Source organism: Hordeum vulgare, chromosome 4H (genome assembly GCF_904849725.1).
Source record: "Hordeum vulgare subsp. vulgare chromosome 4H, MorexV3_pseudomolecules_assembly, whole genome shotgun sequence".
NCBI lineage: Eukaryota > Viridiplantae > Streptophyta > Magnoliopsida > Poales > Poaceae > Hordeum > Hordeum vulgare.
In genome coordinates, this window is record NC_058521.1 from 542,367,353 (window position 1) to 542,378,919 (window position 11,567).

At 42.8% G+C, this 11,567-nt stretch overlaps 1 protein-coding gene across 3 annotated transcripts; it reads right to left on the minus strand.

The window, feature by feature from the left end:
* Nucleotides 1-475: 475 nt before the first annotated feature.
* Nucleotides 476-8,333, minus strand: LOC123449383. Of its 3 annotated transcripts, none has more exons than XM_045126588.1 (4): nucleotides 7,858-8,333; nucleotides 4,650-4,923; nucleotides 2,987-3,103; nucleotides 476-2,895 (listed from the first exon to the last, which is right to left on the minus strand). In XM_045126588.1, the coding sequence occupies exons 2-4, from the start codon at nucleotides 4,920-4,922 to the stop codon at nucleotides 880-882; spliced, it is 2,406 nt and encodes an 801-aa protein (XP_044982523.1). In that variant the 5' UTR covers nucleotide 4,923; nucleotides 7,858-8,333; the 3' UTR covers nucleotides 476-879. The 3 variants fall into 3 exon arrangements, with proteins under 3 accessions (XP_044982523.1, XP_044982522.1, XP_044982524.1); XM_045126587.1 differs by lacking the exon at nucleotides 7,858-8,333 and adding an exon at nucleotides 5,524-5,823; XM_045126589.1 differs by lacking the exons at nucleotides 2,987-3,103; nucleotides 7,858-8,333 and having other exon boundaries at nucleotides 4,650-5,512.
* Between the last annotated feature and the right edge of the window lie 3,234 nt (nucleotides 8,334-11,567).

An 11,567-nucleotide genomic window follows, 5' to 3' on the forward strand; every position in this document is an offset into this window, starting at 1 on the left:
CCTCCCTAGGGCAGTGAGTAAACAAAATGTTAATAAAATTTCTAACTAAAAAAGAACATTCTCCATAAATTGCGGCTGCCGGTCCTAGCAATTTTTCACCATCTTGCATGATCTCGACAACCTCCATTAGCAAGTGATGAGATGTTTAACTAAAGAACTTGAATCTATTGGGGTCTTGACTCATAATTAGACATCTACTATGTTTTTCTTCAGTTGCAACGCGCAGACTCTTTTGTTAGTTCTCTTATATAAATAAAAAACTAACCACACTTGGGTCTGACACTCTGACTACGTGTTAAAATGGAAAAACGAGTGCGTGGTTGGCCAAATTTTTGGTTTGAATTTTGTGCGCTCTCCATGGACACCAGCTATTCCTTGGTATCTCAGCCATGGCCACGCCTAACAATCCCGGATGGAGGAATACTACACTACTACGGGTAGTGTTAGCACGCACAAAAAAAACCGCATCCAAATGTACTGCCAAAACATCATCTTCCATATGGAGTATATCTCGTATACATTCATACAAGGTAGCATCCAAGAGACCTGCTATGATTAGGGATCATGAGTTCTGGGGCAAGGGAAACTGATTATCATTCAGTCAACCCCTCCGACAACCTTTACCTCCAAAACACATGTAACCATTCCTGTGTACGATACCGGACATTAACAGCTACTACTAGATTCAGCCTTGTACTCGTATGGTATTTGCTCCAATTGGGTTCTTCAGGAGTAGCAGCCATGTTTTTTTTTTCAAAAAGGAGGATTACCCCCTGCCTTTGTAGTAGCACTTGGAGAAGAAGAATCCAATTGGAGCAATTCATGCCAGTACAAGACTCAAGCTGCTAGTACATCAGTAATAAGTTTGGTACACCTAGGTTAGATGCTCCCATCAGGGTTAATCTCCATTTTCGCTGTATTGTCATTACTATGCAAGCTTGATGCCACCTCAGAGTTGTTGGACTTTCCATTCCTCAGCTTGTCAAGTGCTTGCAACCATGGTGAATCAAGAATTGCTCGCAGCTTAGACTCGTCCATCGTATTCAAATCTGCATCGTTTAAATCAAGTGAAACCTTACCAGTTTGTGCAGCATTCTCCACAGGGTGATCTTGTTTCCCAGTTAATTCCATAGCATCTGAAAATTTTAGCTTGTGTGCGGTGTTTACTTCACAGAGCTTCTCAGTTTGTATGTTGATATCAACAGGACACAGTATAGTGCTACCATCCTCCTTCAGTAGACCAGTGTCTGTGGATGCAGGTTTGTTCAGGTCAATACTGAACTTGTTCCCATCGGCGTCAAAATGTGGGTGTTTCCTGTCCTTTGCGCCATTCACTTGGATCTCTTTTCCAGAATCAGTAGGGTTGTTATTCTCTCCAAAGGAAGGGCGCACAAGCTTTCTCCTCTTCATTTTCCCAATGGTCTCCTTTCCTAAGTTGCCATCCAGCTGCGCTGTTTCGCTGCGCCTCTTGAAGTTTAAGAAGGGAGGCTCTACACTTTCTTTGCCTTCCACGTTTGGCAGGTTTAGCTCAGCAAGAGGACAGGTTATGGACTGTTCAACAGCCAACTGTTTACCAGCATCATAAGTATCTCTATCCTCTCTTTTCTGAGAAATAAGTGTCATGTTCTCGCTTCTGGTTTCTCTATTTTGAGAACTATGTGTTCTATTCCCACTGCTCCACTGTTCTGTTCTCTTAGAAAGTGAATTGAGTATTTGACTGAGTGAAGGACCAGTAATTTCTTGAAGAGGTTGTTGCTTCGGCGATAAGCGAGAAAACACATTGTTTTGTGAGCCAACAATTTCTTGAAGAGATTGTTGCTGCGATGATAAGCGAGAAAACACACTGTTTTGTGAGTGCTGGCCAGGAACTATTGTTGTGTTACTTTCAGCTGCTATTTCACGATTTGTATGTAATTGATCTGACATGTTGGATCCAATAACATTTTCCAGTGAACCTGAAATACTATGATTGGAACCATGTTTCCACCAATCATTATCAAAATCTTGAGCACAATCAGCAATCGGGATATAATCACTAAAACCATCTTCCCGTTGACCAATTGTTGATACTTCAGGAACTTCAGGGCATGCAGGAATACCATGTTGAATTAATACTGGAGCTATTTGAGCTCTTTCCTTGCTTAAGTGCTGATGCTCAGATGTGTGTATCTCTTTACACTGGTGACAGTCAATATCATAGCTGTCCTTCAAGTTAGCACTGCATTGTGGATTTGCCAGAGAAAAATGATATGAAGGGACATTTGGAGTTGAATTCACGTAGTTTCTGTCTCCGCCAGTTGACGCCTGAGTAATATGTTGAAGAGATCGCGAAGTACTGCCTACATATGACTGCTTTACAGACGACCTAATTCCATCAGTTGGACTGGCAGTCATGCATCTAGAAGACAAGCTACTGTGCATGTAGTCATCAGATATTGGATATGATTGATTTGTAACAAATTGATCTTGGTGATATCCATTTGTCTGACAATAGGGAGCATATACCTGAGTTGAAATGCCATCTACTGTCGAAACATCTTGAAGATGTGAGTTGTTATGATAAGGTAATATCTTCTGAACATGATGGCTGTTGTTGATGGGATCAATTTGGACTCCAACGGGTTTACTTACCGATGGCATTGACAGATTTGTTCGTGCCTCAAAATTGTGTGGTACAGTTCCACACATGCTTGTAGGAGCAGAATACTTTGTTCCAGCTGTTAGAATCAAAGTGTGTGATTGATCAGTAGAAAGGGGAGAAATATTTGGATTCAAACTCCTTTTGTCTGGTCTCCCTTTACTGAAGTGGCCTTCTTTCGAGTGAGCACTTATGGTGTAGTTGCGAATAGGTTGCTCTACCCTCTTATTATCAAACAACTCATATAGCTGGACAACCTGTCAATAAGAACAAGTTTGTGTGATTATAGCCATGCAATTAAAAAATCATGGATTTAAACTTTTAACCAAGTTCTGTAGTAAAGCAAACCTGCTGGTAGGAAAGGTCAAAATAGAATTTATATAAAGTATAGTAATTCTCTTTTATGGCATGAGAGAACTCGTCTTCTGCAAGTGGTCTGCACTTCCAAATAATTTTGAATCGAACCTAGAAAAAAACAAATGAATAATTCTTACAGTAGCACGCAAATACAATAAAGAAAAAGTTCCCAGAAGCCAGAACGAATTATAACGGGTATTTTATATTCAAAAGACTGTCTAGTACTGTAGTAAATGCAATTTTTTTCTTAATAAGAAGCTTTCACATTTTTAACTGTGTAACTGAAAATCGTGAAGTAACCATCTAAACCAAAAAAAAAAGTATATCAACCTGTTCGTCCGATGTCATACTTTTTTTTAAGAATGTTCCCAGATGGCTGAAGAAACCACTCATTTATAGGGTATGTAATGAAGAAAACTTTGTGTCCATTGTCAGAGCTATCTTAATTTGGATGATTTCACTGTTTTGAACCTTTTTATATAGTTTAGCCCGATCTGGCACTGTTTGCAGAAAAAATCGGATCTGACCATTTTTCCTACCGCCACCTGTTGTGGCGGTAGGCATACACATCCTACCGCCAGAAGCTACTGATGACAGGCGCTGTGCGGACCTCCGATGCCAGAAGCTACTGATCAAGCAAATGAAGAAGAAGAATGGAAGAAATGGTGATACAGGTGAAGCTGGCAGGGGGGATTGGAGATGTTGCTGGATGGGTTTGTGGTAGCCAAAATAGTTTTTCAATCTGTGATCTCAGTTGGTCGTTGCATTTTGCGCTTTGAGCCTAGTTGGCGCTGTGCTGTAAGGGATGTTTCGGTGGTACTTTTGAGTTGGTAGGATAGTTTGCTTGGCGTGGTTTTTGATGATACCAGGTTTTCGCCCCATAGTCTGTGTTCCTGATAACAGGCGCAGACAGTGGGTTTCCTGGTATTGTCACGAGCTCGCTTCTTTCCTTTCCCTTCTTTCTCTGGTTCTGGTTCGAATGACATTGTATTTCCGTTATGATATAATGGAAAGGGGAGGAGCCCGGTTCGAAAAAATACACATCCTACCGCCAGAGACAGTGGCGGTAGGGTCGTTTGACTCCGCTAACCCGAAGGAATCATCCGCATTGACTCGACCCCTACCACCACTGCCTATGGCGATAGGGTGTGTATGCCTACCGCCACAGCCGGTGGCGGTAGGAAAAAGGGTCAGATCCAAAAAAAAATCACAAACAGGGTCAGATCGGGCTAAAGTTAGCAAAAAGGGTCAAAACCGTGAATTTGTCCTCTTAATTATCAATTGATGTGAAGTATCAAAAGTTAGATGCATGCATACAAATGCAACTCTGAAGAACACGCAAGCTATGCCAAGATATATAGTCTGGAAGGTTCAGCTGTGACTTCAGGGTTAAGTGATCATTTGCTTTTATTCCACCCAAAAATTTGTTTGAGAAGTGCAACAAATTGTCCAAGCCCCTGTGTCTCGTGTGATTAAAAAGATCATAAAGAGCATCTTTCATGGCACTAAAAGCCTGAAACCAAGCAATCAACAATTATTTGAGCAGTCATAAAATTTCCAGCAACAAAGTGTTATTTCTCAGAGATATTAAACTCAGAAGAACCTATGTTTTGATAAATTTGAACTGAAGAGGCATATGTTCGATGCAGGTTACCTGTGCAGGATATGAGCGGCCAGTTGATCTAAAAGCAGCTCTGTCAGTAATATCCAGTCCACCATCAGTGACGGCCTCAAACACCCCGTAAAGCTTGCGTTCGTTGTAGTCAAAGAGAAACAGAGGCATCCCTTGTTTGACATTGTCAACAAAGGGCTGATACTCTAAAGCAAGTCTGAAAATGCCTGAGCCAAAGAACTGCTCCCTTGCCCAGGTGTTGCACATGAAGATCGCACCTGCCATGTCAGCGTCTTGCCTGAAGGAGAGCCTCATCCTGACATTGCAACATGAACAGGTGACATCGATCAGAAACAAATCTGTGCCAAGTCATAAATTTCGTCATAGCACATTAGCGTGTGACCAGCAGGATTTTTCATCCATGAAACTCATAATTCAGTTTTGCTTGTTGTCAATGCCAAAAGATGTTTGTTGCACAGCTAATTCTGCAGGTTAAAAACAGGCCCAATCCTATGTTCGAGGCCGCAATGTAAAGAAAAAAAAAACTGGAAAAGAGGACTGGTTCGTCCTGATCAAAACAAAGGGAACAGAACAAACGTGCAGGGGAATCACGAACCAGACCAAATAGCTAGCGATCTTGCGAGGTGGATCCTGTACGTACGGTTCAACGTTGCAGTACAGCTAGTCGATTGCAGACACTCGCAAACCCGTCAGAAAAACTAAAAGTAGATCGGAATTGACTAGCAAAAACTAGGTAGGCCAACACGCGCTGATCGAAACTGACTAGCCGAAAACCCTAGCCCCGATTTGCTGAACTAACTACTGCCAGCAGATCGTCCCTATCCTACCGAATCCAGTCGGGTACCCAGCACAGATGTGAGATCATGATGAACTAGCAAGGTGAAGGGAGGTATACGCGCGAAGGATCAGGCGTCTCGCGCCGACGACGAGCGGGGGCGCGGCGCAGCAGGAGGACAGTCGCCCGATGGCAGGCGAGGCGGCAGCGGCAGCGGTGGCGGCGGTGGCTCCTTGTCGTCGATTACTACAGGTTTGCTGCGGCGGTTGCTTTGGTTTTGGAGAAGGGAGGAATTGGAGGGGAAAGGGGATGAGTTCCCCTCCGATTCGGCGCGGTGTTTATTTGGCGACGGGTTTTGGTTTTGGTGAGCAGCGGGAGGGTGAAGGCGCACTCGGCCGCCGTCGCGTTCCCGGAGGTGGTTAGTTGTTTGCCTCCGTGTTGCCGCGTGCGTGCTCCTGTCGCGAGCGGAGGCCCACCGAGACCCTCCACTGAATCCGGAACAGGCCTTCCTCGTGCTGCGCGCGATGACAGTTTCAAGGGGTTGGGCTTGTTTGTTATCGAACTTTTTTTTAAACACGGTATATACGCTCCTCTATTTTATCGAACTTTTTTCAAACGCTCATAGGGTCGTGCTATTCGTCATCCTGGATGAGGAATATTTATTCTTCACCCTCCTCTATTTTAACATCAATGCATCGTAATTTTACGCTCCGTAAATTTTGTCTTATTTTATACTCCCTTCGTCCGAAAATATTTGTCCTAAAAATGGATATAATAGATGTATCTATAACTAAAATAAGTCTAGATTCGTCCATTTCTAAGACAAGTATTTCCGGACGGAGGGAGCACGTAAAAAGAGACCGTAAAAAAATATAATCAATGTAAAAATATTTTATGTCACGTAAAATTACGACCATACAAAAATAGTACAAAAAATATAATAAACTCAATTATTTTTGGTATTGTGATCTATATTTTTGTTTTTTCTTTTGTCAAACTTTACGTAGTGATTCAATATAAATGTAAATATTTGTATTTCAAATGTAATTTATTTGTAAATTGATCATAAGAATATCTCGGGTGAAGAATAAACTATTCTGCACCCTGGGTGATGAATAGAGTTTTTAAACATTTATATATATATATATATATATATATATATATATATATATATATATATATATATATATATATATATATATATATATATATATATATATATATATATATATATATATATACTCATCTTTATGAACGCACACACGTATACCTTATCCCTATGAGCATCTCCGGGATACAAAGTCAGCATATCATTTTGAGATTTACAAAGTTACCGTAGGCACCTCATTGTCGACGGAAATGTCTTCTTCCACTGAATGTGCATCGTCAAAAATACTGAAATAAATTCATGAATAATACGAGCAACAGGATTCCTGCTCGTCACACGATTGAATGTGCTATAAAGAAATTTGTGATTTAGTAACAGATTTGTTGCGGATGATGTCATTTGTCTATGATGCAATGCCAGGTTGAGGTTTGAGTTGGCTAGGCTCTCCTTCGGGCAAGACGTCGACATGATAGGCCTGATCTTCATGACCAAGAGTGAGACCAGGAAGCGTTGCTTTGGCTCGAGTGGTTTCGAACATCAATCAAAGTATCGGGCCTTTGTAGACAATGTGAAACAATGGATGCCTTTGTGTTGGAGTGAATCTCTATCATCAAAAAGGGGATTGATTTCGTCGCTTTCACCTCCCACCCGGTTTTTTCTCCCACATTCGCCTCCCTTTGGTGTCATGTTGTTGTTGTTTTGTTATCTTTATTGATGCCTCACAAAACAAAACCAACATAAATATATTAACAGGGAATGATCTAAACTAAATCAATATTTTTTCCAAAACATGTCTTGCATTAACTCAATCAAATCAAATTAATCTTACTAAAATAAAAATTAAATCTTACTAAAATCACAATTAAATCAAAACTTTCCTTACCTTCCCCTACACATACTCCCATCAAATTAAATGTTATCAAAATTTATGTAAGGAATGTATTGGACAAGATTGGTGTTGAATCACTAAAGTACCTGCATGTTGTAATGTGCGGGGAATTAGCAAGTATTACTAAGAGTGTTGCTTTAGATCAAGGTGCTCATATTCTGCACAAGTAACATGCATCAAATATGCCTCTTCAGTTCAAATTTATTAAATTATAGCATTTTTATATTAATATCTCTGTGCAATAATACTTTGTAGTTGGTAAACTTTATGGTCGCTCAAATAACTGTTAGTTGTTCGGTTCCATACTTCTAGATCCAAGGAAGAGGCTCTTTCTAAATTTTTAATATTATGAGGTACATGGGCTTAGACATTTTTTACACTTTTCTAGTAAATTTTCGATTTGACTAAAAGAAAATGACCTTTAAACCAAAAACAAATTGTCATTTCAAGTACTTACCGAAGTCCAAATATGTGACCAAACTAAAATCGAGCCAAATCAATGAGTAATTGGCCTCCAATACACACACAAAATCAAGCCAAATCCATGAAGAATTGGCCTCCAATAGAGTCGCGACGCTTGCTTTCCGAGTAATCTTCTATTCTTCAAGGGGAAAGAAATCAACGCTGCAAAAAAATAATGTAATCATTAAGCTGTCATCGCCTCATCTTACACTTGGAGTTCTTACTACTGCTCTACCGCTCCCATCTAACATCAGGGTGTGCGAGGAATCACATCCTCGTGAATCGATATGCATTAGATCTAGTGGTTTTCAAGTCATCATAGAGTGGGAAGAAGGTGTAGGATGTTGGGGGAGGAGGCATGAACTCGGAAATAGATCCATGAACTAAAAAAAGAGTGGATCGGCGAGATGAAAATCATGGCTTGTTTTCTATGAGGAGGTCAGCCGGCGGAGAATGGATAGGGAGGTGGCGGCGATGGGGGGATATGTACTAGGGTTTGGCTAAAGAGTTAATTATATAGAAGGGCACAACATATATAAACCGTTGGATCCATTTCTAAATTTCCATGATGTCGTGCCAAAAAATAGAGGACCTCTAAAACTTTCTACTTTTGCAACAATGTATCTGGATTCACAATGAAATGTGTAGGGAAGGCAATCTGACGAGTATTAAACCAAACCCACCACCCTTCCTCTATTAGAAGGAGACCCATAGGCCGAAACCTACCTAAAGGCGAGTTCTTTTGACTCAATTCTGAAGAATTACTGCCCGGAAAATTACAATCGCAAAAGAACTCGTTTCTTCCCCACGAATTATCTCAGAATTACCAGAATTACTTGTGCATTTCAGGATTGTGAGAACCTGGCAATTCTGGCAATTCTAGCCACTCCCTCAAAAGAAACCTTTCGTTTTGAACTGTTGCCCCTATTGGATGATGATATTACGTTCAAATTGCCACTCGGGCCAGACCGCAATAGGGCCAAAACAGAGCTTCCCGTTTCGTTCCCCCACCCCAGTGCCGCTGCCAACCGTCAGATCCCCGACACCCTGCTTCGCCGCCTCCCCACACATGCCACCCTAGTCCTGCGCAACCAAGCCGCCACCCTGCGCCGCCGCTGCCCCTTCTCCTCCTCTCAATCCCGTCGGGTCGCCACATCTTGACGCCTCCCCGCCCGGGCACCCTCTCATGTGTTGTCGGGCCACCACCCTGTGCCACCGGGCTGCCACATAACGACGCTTTCTCACCCGGGCACCCTTCTCATGCGCCGTCACCGCCCGTTCTCCTCCTCTCCATCCCGTTGGGCCGCCACATCTCTATGCCTCCCCACCTGACCATCCTGCTTCTACATCGCCAGGCCGCCACCCTGCGCCGCCACCACCCCTTCTCCTCCTCTCCTTCCCGCTGGGCCACCACATCTCGACGCCTCCCTTCCCAACCACCCTGCTCTTGCGCCGCCCAGCCTCCATCCTGCGTCGCCGCTGCCCCCTTCTCCATTTCAATCTAGGGGCATTTCATACATTTTAACAAACAACTCATGCAAAAAATTACATTCTAGAATTATAGAAAAGAACTGGCCAGACGATTCTGTGGGCAGTTTCCCAGAATTATGGTTCTAAAGAATTATGAGGTGAAAAGAACTGGCCCTAAGTCTCCCACGCACTCGACGTCCAATACCCATGATCAAGATACATGAGAAAACTAAGCACTCCATGCCCAAATTTACCGGTTCTATTATGGTACGGAGGAATAAATTATAAGAAGGGGTTTGGCGACCCTTGACAATGTTGGAAATATGGCCTAGAGACAATAACAATTTGGTTATTACCATATTTCTGTGTTCATGATAACTGTTTATTATACATGCTAGAATTGTATCGAGGAAACTTATATGCATGTGTGGACAACATCATGTCCCTAGTGAGCCTCTACTAGACTATCTCTTTGATCAAAGATGGTTAAGGTTTCCTAATGATAGACATGAGTTGCCATTTGATAACGGGATCACATCATTAGGAGAATGATGTGATGGAAAAGACCCAACTGTAAGCTTAGCAAATGATCGTATCACTTAAGTTTATTGCTACTCCTTTCGTCATGTCAAGTATATGTTCCTAAGACCATGAGATCATCCAACTCCCTGATACCGGAGGAATGCCTTATGTGCTATCAAACATCACTTCATAATTGGGTGATCATAAAGGTGCTCTACAGGTATCTCTGAGTTTGTCTGTTGGGTTGGCGTGGATCAAGACTCAAATTTGTCACGCCGTATGACGGAGAGGTATCTATGGGCCCTCTTGGTAATACAACATCATAAAGAGCTTGCAAGCAATGTGGCTAATGAGTTAGTAACGGGATATTGTATTACGGAACGAGTAAAGAGACTTGTCGGTGACGATGTTGAATCTAGGTATGGAGATATCGATGATCAAATATCGGGCAAGTAACATACCGATGGACAAAGGGAACTGCATACGGGGTTGACTGAATCCTTGACATCATGGTTCAATCGATAAAGATCTTCATGGATTATGTAGGAACCAATATGGACATCCAGGTCTTGTTATGATTATTGACGAAAGAGGAGTCTCAGTCATGTCTACATGATTCCCAAACTCGTAGGGTCTGCACGCTTAACGATTGATGAAACTAGAGCGGCATTGGGATATGTGCGTTGGTGACCGAGTATTGTTTGGAGTCCCGAATGAGATCCCGGACACCACAAGGAGCTCCGGAATGGTCCGTAGGTAAAGATTTATATATGGGAACTCATATCTTGGTAACCGATAAAGTTATGGATTTTGCTGGTATTGTATCGGGAAGCTTCTGGACGGTTGAGGAGGAGTCCGAAAGGGTCTCTCCAACCCCTAGGGCGTGCATGTGCTATAGGGGGGCGCCCTGGCCTTATTGGGCCACGCGTACCAGCCCCCTAAGGCACATGCCCCTAGGGGAGGGGAAACCCTAGGGGGGCTTCACTTGGCTTGGAGGGCACTCCTCCCCCCTTTGACGACCCCCTCCTTGGAAGAGGGGCAAAGAGGGATGTGCCCCTCCCCCTTTCTCCTATAAATAGAGGAGGGTAGAAACACACCAATCCTTTCCCCCTCCCTTGGGTAACCCCTCTCCCGTCTTCTCAAGTTCTTCCTAGTACAAAGTTTTGGAGGTGCTTGGCAAAGTCCTGCTTGCACTGCTCCACCACCATCTCCATCATGTTTTCGTGTTGGTCGAGATCCCGTCTACTTCTCCACCCTCGCTTGCTGGATCAAGGATACAGAGACGTCATGGAGCCGTATATGTGCGAGACGCAGAGGTGTCATCTGTTCGGTGTTGGATCGTGAAGAGTACAACTACATCAATCACGTAATATACGCTTCCTCTTACAGGTATACGAGGGTACGTGGACACACTTGGCAACCCACAAGCGCATGGGATCGCAACAATTTTCGAGGGTAGAGTATTCAACCCAAATTTGTTGGTTCGCACGATGGGAAGCGAAAGAATATTCTCAAGCATTAGCAGCTGAATGTGTCAGATTCAACCACACCTGAAAGATTAGTGTGTGCAAGCAAAGTATCAGTAGCAAAGTAGTATGATAGCAATGGTGCCAGAAACGATCTGGTGACAAGGCAGACTATTCCTAACTGTTGTATCAATGGCGCGAGTAAGTTGCCCGTGGATGGGAAATATTCTTCCTCGGCAACGGTGTC

Coding starts and splice junctions, on each gene's coding strand:
- LOC123449383 (XM_045126588.1), bottom strand. CDS start 4,922: ATGAGGCTCTCCTTCAGGCAAGACGCTGACATGGCAGGTGCGATCTTC. Junction 3,104..4,649: donor GCCGCTCATATCCTGCACAG/GTAACCTGCATC, acceptor GTTTTTTTCTAG/GTTCGATTCAAAATTATTTG. Junction 2,896..2,986: donor TTGACCTTTCCTACCAGCAG/GTTTGCTTTACT, acceptor TCTTATTGACAG/GTTGTCCAGCTATATGAGTT.